Source organism: Bos indicus x Bos taurus, chromosome 7 (genome assembly GCF_003369695.1).
Source record: "Bos indicus x Bos taurus breed Angus x Brahman F1 hybrid chromosome 7, Bos_hybrid_MaternalHap_v2.0, whole genome shotgun sequence".
NCBI lineage: Eukaryota > Metazoa > Chordata > Mammalia > Artiodactyla > Bovidae > Bos > Bos indicus x Bos taurus.
Window position 1 is genome coordinate 107,995,595 of NC_040082.1, and position 16,599 is coordinate 108,012,193.

The window sequence follows — 16,599 nt, forward strand, 5'->3', positions numbered from 1 at the left end:
CTATCTGGAATTTATTATACACATGTGAGGTTGGAATCTAACTTCATTTAATGTGTGGTGAGGCATTTCATCATCCATCCTTTCATTAAACAGATTTTTAACGCCTGCCTACCATGTGCTAAGCAATGTTCTGGATGATGGGAAGGTAGTAGAGAATGACACAGACAAAGCCCTTTCCTCCTTGATTTTCTCTTCTAGAAAGAGAAGGCAGCAATGAAGAAGAAATACTACTGAGGATGTTGTTACATGCTGTGGTCACCAAACAGTAGGGTGGCCTGGCTGAGTGTGACACAGTGTCTGCTTTAGCCAGGCAGAACTGGGTTGGCACGTTTGAGGAGATGGCATTCAAACTGTTGTACACCTATTGAAATAATATATTGAGTGCTCTGCTTATTCTTGAAAGATTTGAGATACTACCTAAATTTACACTAAATTAGATATACTAAATTAGATAACACTAAATTTCTATATATATATAAAATGTTTACATATAACATATTTAGATACATATACATACACACTTGAGTTTATTTTTCTGAATTCTGTTCTGTTGCTCTATTTCTACTGTAGTACCACTCTATTTTATTTGTTTTAGAATTTTCTTTGTTAGTTTATAAAGAACATCCCAACCTCCTTTGGCTACTGTACTGTTCATCTACATTTATCCTTAGGGTCAAATTTTATTAACTATTATCAAGTTCAACAGAAATCATTAAAAAATATGCAGTTTTGATTTGGGTTCACTAACTATATAAATTTGAGGAAGATTACCATCTTTATAATATTTATTCTTCCTATTGAGTAAAAAAAAATTTCCTTTCCTTTTATTCAGATCTTTCATTATGGTTTTTGTTAACTTTCATCATGAGGATCTTGCTTATTCCTCATAAGTGTATTCTGAGGTGTTTCAATTTTTGTTCAATGGTGATTGTAATTTAACCAGAGTTATGACTTGGTTAAAAAAAATTAAGACTGGGTTGCTGAGAATTATATCTGAAAACATGGTGCTACTGTGGTGTCTAAAACTTTATCACTATTATATCTTCTTTATAAAGTATATTTTCATTATTAAAATATTCCTATTTATTCCATTTGATATTTGGCCTTTTTAAAGGATAACAATATCAAAAAACTCAGTGTTTTATATTTGAGGAAACCTGCATGAAGGAGATAAACCCATGAAGCTGCTTATTTCAAATACCATGATTTACCATGAGCTTAATGTAGTGCTGGGGAGAAAAAAAAACCCATAATAAGTGGAAAGGAGAAAGGGAGAAAACATCTTAAGAGATTAGCAACAAATACATTTTATGACTGGTACAGTTAAGTTTCACTGTAGCTTTTTAAAATGGCTTTCTATACTAATCTACCCAGGGTTCCATAGTGTGCTTCATAGTAGGGACAAGCTCTGCGGCCTGTGGCAGGAGTGGAGGGGGTAGCAGGTTCTGCACTTTAGGGAATGAGAAGACTCTAGGAAGGTAGAGAAGACCAACATAACCCATCAGAGTCTAAATTTGGGCTTTTAATTTTGCCTTATTATTAACTTATTGAAAGTAGGTTAATTTTTTGGAAAGAGAATATCATATTTATTATTGCTTTTTAATGCATTGTTTTTTTTAATGAATTTTATTATTATTATTTTTTAAATTTTTGGGCTGCATTGGGTCTTTGTGGCTGCACGTGGCCTTCTCTAGTTGTGATGAGCACAGTCTGCTGTCTAGCTGGGGGGCGTGGGCTTCTCATTTTGGTGGCTTCTCCTTGCAGTGCACAGGCTCCAGGGCATGCAGACTTCAGTAGTTGCAGTGCCTGGGCTCAGTAGTTACAGCGTGTGGGCTTAGATGCTCCATGGCATGTAGAATCTTTCCGGAGCAAGCATTGAACCTGTGTCCCCTGCATTGATAGGTGGATTCTTAACCACTGGACCGCCAGGGAAGCCCAGAAAGAGGGTATCATATTTATGATCTATTACCTTTTTCACAAAGGGGCTTATATTTTATTTCCACATATATTCTACCTTACCTGTTTGATACAGTCTCCTCCCTGTTTTTTATTTGCTTTTGCCTGCTGTATCTTGTCTGTGTGTGTGCATGCTCAGTTGCTCACTCATGTCTGACTCTTTGTTACCCTATGGACTGTAGCCCACCAGGCTCCTCTGTCCATAGGATTCTCTAAGCAAGAATACTGGAGTAGGTTGCCGTTTCCTCCTCCAGGGGATCTTCCCGATCCAGAGGTTGAACCTGCATCTCCTGTATCTCCTGCATTACAGGCAGATTCTTTACCACTGAGCCACCTGGGATGCCCATGTCTTTTCTCTAGCATCCCCACTTTTTAAAACTTTTTGGTTTGTGTTTTGTGTGTCTCTTACATGTATGTATGTGTTAGTTCAGTTGCGACTGACTCTTTGCAGCCCCATGGACTATAGCCCGCCAGGCTCCTCTGTCCATGTAATTATCCAAGGTCTTTTGTATGTGTCATATAATTGTATTTTAAGCCAATTTTACTGCTTTTCTCTTTTAATAGATAAAGCCAACCCATTTACATTTGTTGTTATACATGTATTGACTCTTTCTTTTGTTATTTAATGATTTATCATTGTTATGCTTTCTTGTTTCTTCCCCTTTCTTTAGAACATTTTTCAAACTGATGATTTTTCTCATTTCTTTTTTTCCTTTCATAAAACGGAATTTCTGCCATGTATTTATATACTACTAGTAGCTACTTTTGGTGACAGAGGATAAGATGGTTGGATGGTATCACTGATTCAGTGGACATGAACTTGGGCAAACCCTGGGAGATGGTGAAGGACAGGGAAGCCAGGGGTGTTACAGTCCATGGGTTTGTGAAGAGTCCAACATGACTTGGCAACTGAACAACAAGTAGCTTTTACTTTTCTCGACAATATTTGTCAGTAATTTTTAACATGTTTTTGTTATTTTAATATGTTGATTTAAAAGTACTAGGAGAAAATAAATAATGAGGTAGAAAGAAATACAGTAAACTCTGTGCCTCAGGGTTGACACTACTTCTAGAGTTCATAGCCAGTAGGATGTAAAATATCCAAATTGCTTGGAAATTGGTTTCATTCCATCTCTGAACTCATCAGTCCTTTTCTCTCTTTTGCCCATTCACATATTACAGTGCTCTCTGTCCTTAAATGCAACCTTTTCCATTGCTTTATTTCCACAACTTATTCCTTACTTCTTTTCAGTCTTTTTTTTTTTTTCTCATCTTTACAAAAAGTTTGAAGTAATTTCATCTGGCTGCTTCTGATTCCTCATCTTCCATTTATTGTTTTATCCACTGTAAGCTGACTTCTTCCTTCATTCTTCTGAAATTAGCTAATTTTCAAATCAGACATTCTTTTCAACCATCATGCTATTTGACCTACCTGACTTCTGATAGTGTTGACTAGCCCCTCTTCCTTGAAATCCCTTTCCCCCCGAGTTTCAGTCCTGAGTCTCCTTCCATATCCCTTTCTGTCTTTCTCTCACTCTTACGCTTGCTGAGAGTTTCTGGGATCTTTTCTTGGCCTTCTCACAACATGAGGAGTTGGATGGCCTTGGGTTCAAGCTGTATGACTTAAATGTACTAACCTTTTTGATCCTCAGATTCCTCATCGGTAAAACGATGACTTTAATTGTATCACTTTGGCAGGTTGTCCTTTGGGTTAAATGAGCTGAGGCATATGAATCTCCTCTTGGTACAAAACTGAGTACAAGGTGAGTTATCATTTAGTGTAACTGCCACTCAGTTAGTGTTCCCTCTTGTATTAGTTAGGGTTCTCCAGAGAAAGAGAACCAACAGGATATATGTAGATATACAGAGAGGTTATGAGGAGTTGGCTCACACAGTTATGGAGGATGAAGAGTTCCCATGACCTTCCATCTGTACTGCAGAGGGCCCAGGAAAGCCAGTGCTTCAGTCCCACTCCAAACCAAGGGGTGTGAGATCCAGTGACTGAGGATCTAAGTCCTGGTCTGAGTCTGAAGGCTCAAGAACTAAGAGAGCTATGTTGAAGGGCTGGAGAAGTTGGCTATCTCCGCTCAAGCAGAGAGAGCAAATTCATCTTTCTTCAGCCTTTTTGTTCTGTGTGGGCCCTCAGTGGGTTGGATGATGCCCTTCCACCTTTTTGTTACTCAATCTACCTATTCAAATGGGAGCACTCTCACAGAAATACCCGGAAATAATGCTTTACCAACTCTCGGATCATACCTTAGCCCAGTCAAGTTGACATGTGAAATTAACCATCACACTTATCAAACATAGTGATTTCTTACAGAGTTTTATTTCCTCGTCTAAGAGATGGAAAACAAGGCCCAAATGGGCTTGTAAGTTTGAAATGCCATTTTCAAGTCAAGCTGGGTGTTTTGTTGGTTGTCTCACAGACCAGCCACATTCTAGATTTATCCTATTTATACATGATTTCCCCCCATTAACTGGAGTTTCCACCCAGTTATTGTAAAGCCTAAAATTCCATGTGCTGTCTCTACAACTTTGAGCCTTAGGGAGCTCCAGAGACCTAGCTGTGAGTTCCCTTGCTCTCACTGGATATGCTCCCACCTAGTGGGAAGGGCTCCCCACCCAACTGGCTCCCATCAGTCTGGCCAGGTACACTTGTACTAATCCTCAACCTAATGGTTTTTTATCTTCCTACCAGCTTGAAAATGTTTAAACAAGCCAATCATATCTTCCCATGGTAGCCAAGGGTCACATCGCCCTCCTGTCAGTATAAAGCCTGCCTCCCACAGCCCATGCTGGCTCACTGTTTCTGAGTATGACCACCAAATGGTCTTGCATGGTGTGGCGTGTCCTCCCCCAGGTTGTGAGAATATGTGACTAATAACTGCTGTCAGTCTCTTCTGTCCAGTGCTGTGTGTCATATATTTGGTCATCTTATGCTATTTAGGGTGGGGAATCCATCCTTTCATCAGTGGGGTAAATAGGATACAATCAGAATACCATCTACTCTTCTCCACTGCTAATCTAGAGCAGCCTTCAATGTCTTTCCCTATTACTCCTTATGTCTGTCCCTGATTGTTTCATAATAATGTCTGTTACAGATATTCAGTTTCTTTTGGAAGGTAACATTTTCTCTCACAGATCTCTTTATCCTATCCTGTCTAATGCTGCTTGTTTTTTGCTATTTTTGTTTTACTTCCCTCAGAGGTGTTATTGGCATAATTTTTTTTTAAGCAGGAATTTATAGTTTCAGGATTCAAGGATGTGTCTGCGGACTTCACCTGGGAGGAGCAGATCCATCTAGATTCTCCTCAGAGGAACCTGTATGGGGAAGTGATGCTGAGAAACTATAGGAACCTGGTTTCACTGGGTAAGGACTTCTTGTAACTCAAAACCTACCTATTACCATCTTTCCTACCACTGACAGCTTGTACAGCCTCTGGAATTTTTGAATTTGTACTTGAAATCCTGATACTACAGGACATTATTTTAGGGTAGTTCCTTGGTGTCCTCTCAAGGTGAAAGGTCTTTTCTGTAGAGAATGTAAAAATGGGAAATCTAAGAAGCCACATACTTCCAGAAGCCCTGAAAAGGAAGGGATAAGACATGCTGGGAGTGATTTTTATGCTCAGTTCAGAACTCAAATGTAGTGTTTTTCTTCCTAAGCAGGACATCAGCTTTCCAAACCTAATGTGATTTCTCAGCTGGGTTGAGAACTGAACCTGATGACAAAAGAACATCCTGGGTGCATCTCCCCAGGTAAGGATCAGGCTGCAAATACTTGTTTTATGAGTGTCGCCTTGGGGAGAAACCACTTCAGAGGTCCCTGAGTCTCTTGAGACCTGTACCATTTGCTGTGTGTTTGTATTTGTCTAACAGTGTGAATATATACCCTATGTCCTCTGTGTTGTTACTGGGTAGCACTTGTTGGTACTTCACACTTGACTGGATAGGCCTTCTTTGAGGTTACTTGGTGGTGTGTGTGTTTTACAGGTGGACTCTGCTTGGCTTTCCACTTTTTCTCTTCTTCTGTGTAACTGGGTCAGATTAGAAGGATAAAGTCCAGTTCATGCATATCTTTTGCTTTCACAGTAAAGCTTCCTGCCCATAGGCCTTTGATCTCTTGGTTCACTGTTATTTCTGCTCTGGTAATTTTGATCAACCTGACAAGTGGATTCTCAGACTGTAGTTTCCTGTCCTCTGCCTCTCATTGCTTCCAGGCCATTTTATCTGGGATAAGAAATGGGATCAGTGAAAACAAAGTCTGAGTGGTTACAAGGCCTTTCCTCCTGCCCCATTTCAAGCAGTTCAACAGATTCTCCCCTACCTGCCTCTACCACTAGTTCTTATTTTCAAGGAATGGGTATTTAGAAAAGGGTAGGGCCCTTTAGGATTCTCTTCCCTAAACAGAGTGAGAAAATCACAGGCTCCTTGGGCAGAAGGGAGGAGCTCTTTGAGATTGTGCCATCCTCCCTTGAGAGTTTAAGTTTCAAGTGTGTTCTGATACTTTATCTTCCAGACAAATATGTACCCTAAGGGTAGTTTATATACATTAATTTACTTAGTCCTTATGAGATTATTTGCATCCTCATTTTATATCTGTGAAACTCAGATTCAGAGAAACAAGTAAGTACTTAAGATGCTAAGTGTTAACAGCTAGTGTTTAAACCCAAGTTTGTCTGCCTCCAGTGTAAACAATCTTTTCACTATGTCACACTACTATGTTTTATGAGGATTTAATATCAGAATTATAGGCAGCCTACAGAAGAGAAGAAACTGCTGGTAAATCTGCTATGGCTTCCTAATCCCAACTTCTCTGTATATCTTCTCTTAGTTCCATCTTCCTTTTTTAGCCTTGTCCAACAGTTGGTGATTTCAGTATCTGTCCCTCCCGCATATAGGCTCACTTCCTCTGCTTACCTGCTTCTGGTTCCTCTGTTATTTATCGGTGGCTCACTGTTCTTTCCCTACCTTCCAATTCTCTTCCTAATTATAGGGACATCCTTGGAAGCTCTCAAATGTGCCATATAGTTATTCTCAGTTGCATTCTCTTATTCCCATCTTATACAGGTTTCAATCTAGTATAGAAACAATTTTGAATTTTTATTTTTTTCAGACTGGAAGACCAAGACTTGAAACAAAAGAGTCAACTACGAAGCCCAAGTTATTGAAGATTTATCTTATGGGGTAATAATGGAAAGGGAAGGTCTCTGGCATTCTTCTTTAGGGGAAACCTGGGAACCTGATAATTGGTTAGAGGGGCAACAGGAAAACCAGGATAGACAATTGGGCCAAGTGCACATTACCCATAAGGAAACCCTCACTGAGCGAAGGACATGTGGAGGTAATGAACTTGAAAGATGCTCCAGTCAGGGTTCAATCATTGATATACAACAAACTATTCCTGTGGGGAAAAGTCCTCACAACTGGAATTCACATGGAAAAGACACTAAACAAAATGCTGAATTAATTAAAACTCAAAGAATATTTGCCGGAGAGAAAGTCTATGAATGTAATGAGTGTGGGAAAACCTTCAGCCAGAGTTCGTCTCTTCTTAAGCACCAGAGAATTCATACGGGGGAGAAACCCTATAAGTGTAATGTATGTGAGAAGCACTTCATTGAACGTTCCTCACTTACTGTACATCAAAGAATTCATACTGGAGAGAAACCCTACAAATGTAATGAATGTGGGAAAACCTTCAGTCAGAGCATGAACCTTACTGTTCATCAAAGAACTCATACTGGAGAGAAACCATATCAATGTAAAGAGTGTGGAAAAGCTTTCCGCAAGAATTCATCCCTTATTCAACATGAAAGGATTCATACTGGAGAGAAACCCTACAAATGTAATGAATGTGGTAAAGCTTTTACCCAAAGTATGAATCTCACAGTGCATCAAAGAACTCACACAGGAGAAAAACCCTATGAATGTAATGAATGTGGAAAAGCCTTCAGTCAAAGTATGCATCTTACTGTACATCAGAGAAGTCATACTGGAGAAAAACCCTATGAGTGTAGTGAATGTGGAAAAGCCTTTAGTAAGAGCTCAGCTCTTACCCTGCATCAGCGAAATCATACTGGAGAAAAACCCTACAAATGTAACAAATGTGGGAAATCCTTTAGCCAAAGTACATACCTTATAGAGCATCAGAGACTTCATTCTGGAGTAAAACCTTTTGAATGTAATCAGTGTGGGAAAGCTTTCAGTAAGAATTCATCTCTTACTCAACATCGGAGAATTCATACTGGAGAGAAACCTTATGAGTGTATGGTATGTGGAAAACATTTCACTGGGCGATCATCCCTTACTGTACATCAGGTTATTCATACTGGAGAGAAGCCTTATGAATGCAGTGAATGTGGAAAGGCCTTCAGCCAGAGTGCATACCTTATTGAGCATCAAAGAATTCATACTGGTGAGAAGCCCTATGAATGCGATCAGTGTGGAAAAGCCTTCATTAAGAATTCATCCCTTATAGTGCACCAGAGAACTCATACAGGAGAGAAACCCTATCAGTGTAATGAATGTGGAAAAGCCTTCAGTCGGAGTACAAATCTTACACGGCATCAGAGAACTCATACGTGAGGAAAACATGGGACCCTTCATCATGATTAACTCTTCAGTGGTAATCAGATAAATCATGTAATATAGAAACCTAATAAATGTAATGATCCCAGTAATTTTTTAGTTGTATAATATACCATGTCAGAAAATACAGACCACTGCAGAGAAACCACATAAAAGTGGAGAGAAATCTTGATTCAGAAAGTAAAACTTACTTTATACCAGAACGTTTAAATAACTAATGTTCTAAGCAGTGAGGATTCATGCTGAAGATAAGTTCTATTGTATTATACTGCAGATTCTCCTTTGGACATCAGAGACTTCACACTGGAGAGAAAATGTGAGAGTGCTTAACTGGACAGCCCAAAGACCTGGTATGTAGTCCTGATCTGCTACTAACTTGGACAAGTCACTTACTTTCACCAGGTCCCAGTGTCCTTATTTGGTAAATGAGGGATTTTTAGATTTAGAAGGCTCCAAGATCGCTACAATCTACAATCCCATAAATATAATGAATGCTTGAAAATCCTTGATTTTTCACCATCTTATATATGTTATCTAGATGCTCCTATTCCACAATCTGGTTTCCCTGAATCTGTTCAGTCAAAATTTTGTACCTCCACCAACTTCTATGATTGTTTCATGTCCTCCTCTACACCCTTTTACTTTCTCCTCTGAAATATTGGCTGGTTGCTACCAGATGACAGAATAATTGTACAGATCTTAACACAATAGCATGCTGTTTTAATTCTCCAATAACAGTCATTAAACTATTGTTAATAAGCTAATTATTTAGAAAACAATATAACAAATATAGTCTTAGAGTACATAGGATTCAAACACATCTTTGGATTGTACTCTTAACTATCAAAGTGATAAGGAGAGGAAGCTAAACACTAACAGACATGAAAATCTGATGTTATTAACAAAATCTTTACAACTCATAAAATACTCAAAACAGTCATAGGGAGAGATTTTATAGATCTATAGTTATGAGAGTAGTTAAAGCAATTTCATTTATAGGTGATAAAAATGATTAGGAAATCAAACTGAAAAAGATAGTCTTTGTTTTCCTAGGGCTAAACTAAGAAACTAGCAGTGGGATGGGAGAGAAAAGGAAGAATTCAAGCAATGATAAGGCAGGATCTAGGTATAGTGGTAATTAAGTGTGAGCACTCAGATTTATTTAGGTGGATGGCTGCCAATATTAACACAAAAAGTTGACTGATTTTGTGGGGCAATGATGAGTTTGGTCTGGGGGCATTTTATGAGTGAGTAGTATCCAAATGAAGATTACTGATACGCAGTTGAATAAGTAGAAGGGTGGTGATAAAAGGGGATTCTGGGAGTACTATCTTTAAATGCAGTAAGTGGAAGGCTAAACTAAGAAGCTTTGCTGGTAGCTCAGCTGTTAAAGAATCCACCTGCAATGAGGGAGACCTGAGTTTGATCCCTGGGTTGGAAAGATCCCCTGGAGGAGGGCACGGCAACCCACTTCAGTATTCTTGCCTGGAGAATCCCCATGGACTGAGGAACCTGGTGGGCTACAGTCCATGGGGTCATAAAGAGTCAGACATGAATTAGCACACACAAGTGGGAGATGTCAAATTAGTAGAAGCTGAGGAGAAAAAACAGGCAAAAAAAAGAAAAACAGAAAAATCAGGAGAAGGTGGTGGCATAGAAGTAAAAGAATTTTAGCATAGAGATAGATTTTCAAATGCTACAGTAAGGTAAAAATAGAAAATGGCCTTTGGTTTTTTATAATCTCTAATTTTTAGCGGGTTGAAGAGTGAGTTAAAGGTTGAAAAGGACTTAATAGCTTGATTGACAAAGGAGAGATTTAGGAAGGTAACTAGAGGGAGACTGTGGTTGAGAGAGGGAAAGCTTTTGGCTACAAATAACAGAAAGCCCAAAAAACAATGGCTTGCAAGCAAACAGGGATTTGTTTTTCTCCCATAACTAATCTGGAGGTGCTTGGCACTGTTTCAAAGGCAAAATAATTCAGTGCCTTGAGTGTCATGACTTTTTCATCAAGTCACAGGATGGCTCCCATAGTTCAGGTAAAATATCTGCATTCAAAGCAGGAAGAAGGGGTGGGTAGCACCAGCAACATCTGTGCCTTTTATCAGAAAAGGTTTTCCCAGAAGCCCTCAGCAGACTTCTGATTACATCTTATTGACCATAGGTGCTGTGTTGCATGGAGGCTAGGAGCAAAGGAGTCAGAAAAAAATATTTAGCTCTTCCAGCCTCTATAGTGGAGTTTAGGTAAGCAAAGGGGGGGATTGAGAAAGGTGTTGATTTAGCCAACAAATAATCTGCCAGGAGCATTTGTATGATTTAAGGCAGAAGAACTGAGCATGTTTATCACTGCATGGGAGAGCCTGAAAGTGCAGAGAGGAGGGAATGTGCAGTTCAAAGTGGGGAAATCAGATCTAGGACAGAGGCAGAGGCCACAGGGATCTTTTTCAACAGGAGGAAGGGAACTTTCCACTGGGAGAGGGGCGAACAAGAAACAATGGGTACAGAAGATATTTCTGGATAGCAATGGAGGTTTCCCATGGACTCCTGAGTGTTTGGAACTACATCATTTTGATCTCTATGGGCTACAGGACCTCTACAGAGTTTAAAAAAAAAAAAAAAAAAGGCAAGGACTAAGGGGGAATGAAACACTGAATTAATTATAACCTCAGGAACTTAGATTTTAAATAATGTCTCTCCCTTACACCAGCTTCTTCCTTTCCCTTCATATATTTGTTTTTCTTGTTCCCCACCTGATCTCAAAAGATAGAAATGAAGGGAAGAAGGAAGCAGAGAGGCAGAAAATAGATGAAAAATGAAAAAGTAGCAAAATTAAGGGCTCAAAGGGAGGCAGAGGAGGAGGAGGAGAGGAAGAATAAAATGTACTAAAGCCTATAAGATGGATGTGATAACCCCAAATTGGTAAAATGTTAACCTTTAGAGGGAGCAGCAGGAGAAATGGGTCAGATAAATGAAGGTTTCACTTTTTCAGGAGTTTTGGAAGCTTCGGGTCCTCATATGTCAGTGCTCACCCATCCTGGGCAACAAGGAAAGCGGAAACTCCTGCACCTTTCTTCCCAGCAGGGGCAGGATTCCTGGTCCCTAGACATGAGACCCTGGGCAAGGCACTTAATGTATCGCTGTCTCAATTTTCTTATTTGTTAACAGTGCAGACCTTATAGCTTTGGATTACATTCAGTACTAATGTAAAATGCTTAGTGCCGAACACATATTAGTGCTAAATAAATATTATCATTTTCATATATATGAACAATATCCAAACTTGTTAGCATGGCATCCAGAGCCTTTAATTATCTCAATTATCTTGGGCTCTCAAAGCAAATACCTTGTAGGAAGGTTATATAATTGTAGGAGGCTCTCTCCTCCTCCTATTACCCCACTGCTGTAACAGCCTTCTAACTGCTTTCCCTGTATTAGCTCTAGCCCCACCACAGCCTTTTCTCCCCAAAGCAGACCATTGATTCTGTCAAAATGTATTCAGCCACACCACTCTTTTGCTTAAACCCCTTTGATGGTTTCCTATAACGTATAGAATAAACCCAAACTTTTTACCATGGCCTTCAAGCCCTCTAGTCCCTTCTAATCTCCTCTCCCGCTCTCCGTTGTTGACTGCCCTCTCCTGTCATAGTGGCCTTCTTAAACCACAGACTCACCAACAACGCCTCTATCTCTGGTCAGCATTTCTGTTCTCTTCCCAATATTCACATGTTTTCCTTCCTTACTGCATTCAGATCTCTGCTCAAATGTTACCTCCTCAAAGAGAACTCAAAGTACTACTTAAAATAATCCCCACTTCCCCACCCAGTCACACTCTAAACCTAACAGCCTAAGTGTGTCATCCGTTCAGTTCAGTCACTCAGTAGTGACCGACTCTTTGCGACCCCAGGGACTGCAGCACGCCAGCCTTCCCTGTCCATCACCAACTCCCGGAGCTTGCTCAAACTCACGTCCATGGAGTCGGTGATGCCATCCAACCATCTCATCCTCCGTTGTCCCCTTCTCCTGCCTTCAGTCTTTCCCAGCATCATTCCAATGAGTTAGTTCTCTGCATCAGGTGGCCAAAGTATTGGAGCTTCCGCATCAGTCCTTCAGTGTGTCATCACTACCTAATAAAATACTTTGTTTATTGAGTACTACCTCTAGTAGAATTCAACCTGCAACAGTGCTGTTGTTCAGTCGCTCAGTCGTGTCTTTGCTACCCCATGTACTGCAGCATGCCATGGTTTCACTGTTTCTCCGGTCCTTAGAACAGTGCCTGACACAAGCGGACACTCCAAAGGTGTCTACAGAATGAAATAGTAAAAACGAAAACAGAATGCCGTAAGTAAACACTGCTTTCTAGATGTGGCCAACAGTTCCCTAATTGACACATCTCAGGTCTCATTATTGACTTTTTTTTTGGCGGGGTGGGGTTGGGGGGAGATAAAACCCTTTCATGTTTACTTTCCGAGCTCCCAGAAAATACATATTCAAAGGCAACTAAATATCTCCAGTTGGAGTTTTCTATACTTGATCTCATCCTTGCCCGCCTCCGCAAGATACTGTCCACAAAAATAAATACCATCTCTCTAAACAGCACCCAATTGTACAATACAAACTCCTTGGCATCAGGGCTCCTTGCTAAGACGTGGAGAACCAAATTTATTCTACCTCGTGGACGTTTCTCGCACCATGCCCTCTGTCCTGTGGCCACCATTGTGTTCCCAGCCAGCATCCGCTGAGTCCTGAACTACCACAGCAGCCTCCTCAGTCATCTGCCCGCACCTCTGTCGACCTGGTTCCCGCGTCCCACTCATCGCCCGAACCACGCTCCGGCCCAAACACCAGGACCCACTGTTAGCATCTTTAGCGTTCCCGTGGCCGAAGCACGGCCCCACTGCCTTCGCTAGTAATCGCGCGGTTCTTCACTCGGGAACGCTCCTTTTCGACTTGTCTCCTACTGAGAACTTGAGGCGCGTCCCGGTTCCGCTCTCCTCGTCGGATCAGGCGCCGCTCGCCCGGCATGACCTCCCGTATCCCTTTGTCAACTTTTCGCTGGTGTCTGTCTTCGTCATGCTGACCAGAACGGAACCAAATCCGCACGTGAAGATCAGCGTGTTGGGGGGTCACCTGTCTGGGGAACCGTGACCACCAGGCGAGTCCCTGGGAAGTGTAGTTTCGACACCGAACCCTCTCTGGCCCGGGGTCGGGGCGGGGGGCGGGGGGCTACCTGCGCAGGCGCGCAACGTCACTTTCTCCGCCCCGCGCGGAGGCCGGCGCTTGCTGCCGATATGCCTTCTGGGAAGTGGAGTCTGCGAAGCAGGAGCGCGGCAGCTCTCGGACCTGTGAGAATCCGGCGGAGCAGGTCCCTCGGCAACGCGCAAGCGCAGTTCCGACCCCGACTGCAGCCCAGCTCATTGTGTTCTGCCTGCGATGTGGCGGTGTGGATCTCACCGCTGGCAGAGGCTCCTCGAAGGGCAACCCAGCGGTGACTAGGCACGGTGGCCAAAGCCGTATCGGGAGAGCGGGAGCAGCCTTGGGGTGGTGGAGCTGGTGGGAAGGGCGGCTGAAAACCGAGTCGGTCTGGGTAGTGGTCCGTTCTGAAGGGCGCTGATCTGACGCCCCAAACTTCCCTGGATGTATGGCCAAGGTTAGATTCCAAAGACAAAAAGGCCAAGTGTGGGCTCGGGTTTAGGGTCCGAATCCGCGGGTGCATGTGGAGAAAGATACGGTCAGGGTCACTGGCTTGTGATTTGGAACCAACTCCGGTAATCCCTTTTACGCTCGGTGGTAGATGCTCCTGGTGTGGTTCGGCTCCCTGTATCTGGAACTCGCTGAGGCCGGGTCTGCAGCGGCGCAACCACTGCAGCAGCTCCCCAAGGGACTTAGCTGAGAGGCAGAGGGCCGGTGGGTGGGTTGTACGATTAAAATAAGTTGCGTCCAACACCCCCACCCGACCCCCACAGATACACTGCTTCTCGCCCACCTTTTCTCTCCAGGTCACCCAAACCGGGTCCCAGAGAAGGAGGCCTGAGGCTAGAGAACAGCATAGCCTGAGAGACGTCTCGACAGTGAAGATGCAGCCTTCTTAGCTTCTTTTTTTGAGGAGAAAGAAGACGACCCTCCTTCCCTACTTCCTCTACTCCCCTCCCAGGATTAGGCAGGTGTCCAGGCAGGAGTCACACGTTTCTTGAGATCTCTCAGCATAATTTAAGGGCAAAAGGCCAGAGGGTGTGTAAAAAGTGTGAAATCGGGCTGGAGGATGCTTTTTTCAAGGAAAAGTCAAGATACAGAAGGAAAGGTACTGAGAATTTGACTCATATTGCTAGGGGGAAATTGATGGGGGGGTGGGAGTAGCAGCAAGATGAGCTATTCCCTTTACAGTGGAGGCCAGCAGAAATATCCCCGAAGAGGAGAGAGGATTGAGAGCAAACAGGGACTAAGAATTCACTGTTTGGGGTATTGGCGGATTCCCAGGGTGTGAATGCTCAAAGCCCCCCTTTGGACTGCTGTGTGATATCTTTTGACCCAGTCCTCTCCTCATGAACAGTAGAAGGTGTTTCCAGCCTGAGGATTTCCACTCTGCTTGTCTCTAAAAAGGCTCATCAGAGAAGAAGGAATGGCAGTCAGGTGCCTGCCCGCCGTGGTCCGGGTGAGTGAGGGTTCACTGTGGGCTTCCCCCTCTAAATGGCCTTAGATTTGAATGTAATGGTTGAAGAGGGTGGGCATGTTTCTCTCCTCACCAGAAGCTTTTCTCCCAGTCCATCTCACTCAGGAGCCTGACCCACTTGCTTCCTTTCCCATGCTTTCTACCCCGCTTGCTGGGTTCATTCTGGTGGTTGTCAGAGCTCAGGAACTTGCTAAAGGTCATATAAAAGACACAACTGGACATGAAACCCAGATTGGTCCAGAGTGGAAACCTGCGCTCTTTCCACTAGCAACTAAAATTAAGGGTTTAAAGTGATAAAGGCAATGCCTAACACAGTGATAGAAGAGTGAAATTGGAATGCTTTTTTAGGAAGGTAGGATTTACTGGACACTTTTTTTCCAACAGAGAAGGTAATGGCACCCCACTCCAGTACTCTTGCCTGAAAAATCCCATGGAGGAGCCTGGTAGGCTGCAGTCCATGGGGTCGCTAAGAGTCGGACGTGACTGAGCGACTTCACTTTCACTTTTCACTTTCATGCATTAGAGAAGGAAATGGCAACCCACTCCAGTGTTCTTGCCTGGAGAATCCCAGGGACAGGGGAGCCTGGTGGGCTGCTGTCTATGGAGTCGCACAGAGTCAGACACGACTGAAGCGACTTAGCAACAGTAGCAGTTTTTTTCCAATGATATTTGGTTTTTTACTTCAGAGGAATGTTGGTTACCAGTGAAGTCTTTCAAATGGTATGTTTTCAATTTCAATAAATTATTAAAAAACTTTCAGCAGTGCTAGCTTTTTTAGAATAAGGATATGGACTCCACTTTGAAGGAGACAGCATTCATTTGAGTGTATAAATTCTGATGAATTTGGTGAATTTGTTCTAATTCATTCACATGTAAACCTGTCCAGGGAAGGAATCTGTGGCAGAAGTCACTGGAAGAGTTGAGCCTCTGACTGAAAGTACTGTGTCAACCCAGAAGCAGCTTATTGGTTGTTCAGCCTTCTCCTTGATTTCTAGCTTGTCCTTTAGAGCCCATCTCAAGCACCGGTTTTCCTTTGAAACCTTTCTTCACGGTGCCAGTCCACTGTGATATTTCCCTTCCCTGGACTTTTCCACAAATTCATTTTTAGTGTCACACAATTGTCTTGGGTTTACAGGCTGCTATACTTTTGGTTGCCTTTCAAAAAACCTATGTTAGGGGTGTAAAATGTGCCAAATATTATGTCCCGTGCCTGGGATACAAAGGTGAACAATGGTCTTGACAGATTGGTTCATGGATTCAGTCAAACAAGTGTTCCTTGGTTCAGCCTGCTTTGTGCAAGGCTCTGGGTACAGGTAACAGAAACCCAGTTCAGACTAAGCAAAAGCAGGCCTTTATTGGAAGGATACTGGGTATCACCCAAAGTC

At 42.4% G+C, this 16,599-nt stretch overlaps 1 protein-coding gene across 23 annotated transcripts in view; it reads left to right on the top strand.

Annotated features, from left to right (window-relative positions):
* LOC113896519 (zinc finger protein 2 homolog) overlaps window positions 1-16,599 on the top strand; it is a 49,322-nt gene that overhangs the window by 13,905 nt on the left and 18,818 nt on the right. For 6 of the 23 annotated variants that reach the window (XM_027548741.1, XM_027548735.1, XM_027548747.1 and 3 more), the window contains 7 exons: window positions 5,207-5,329; window positions 5,629-5,718; window positions 7,076-7,146; window positions 8,825-8,900; window positions 12,813-12,885; window positions 14,544-14,845; window positions 14,929-15,196. In XM_027548741.1, the coding sequence (XP_027404542.1) occupies window positions 15,164-15,196 (33 nt within the window). In that variant the 5' untranslated portion in view covers window positions 5,207-5,329; window positions 5,629-5,718; window positions 7,076-7,146; ... (2 more) ...; window positions 14,544-14,845; window positions 14,929-15,163. Of the gene's footprint in view, window positions 1-3,654; window positions 3,720-5,196; window positions 5,330-5,625; window positions 5,719-7,075; window positions 11,189-11,536; window positions 12,124-12,812; window positions 12,907-13,740; window positions 14,195-14,543; window positions 14,846-14,928; window positions 15,197-16,599 lie in introns of those variants that run through there. The other 17 variants (XM_027548743.1, XM_027548732.1, XM_027548738.1 and 14 more) reach the window with 16 other exon arrangements.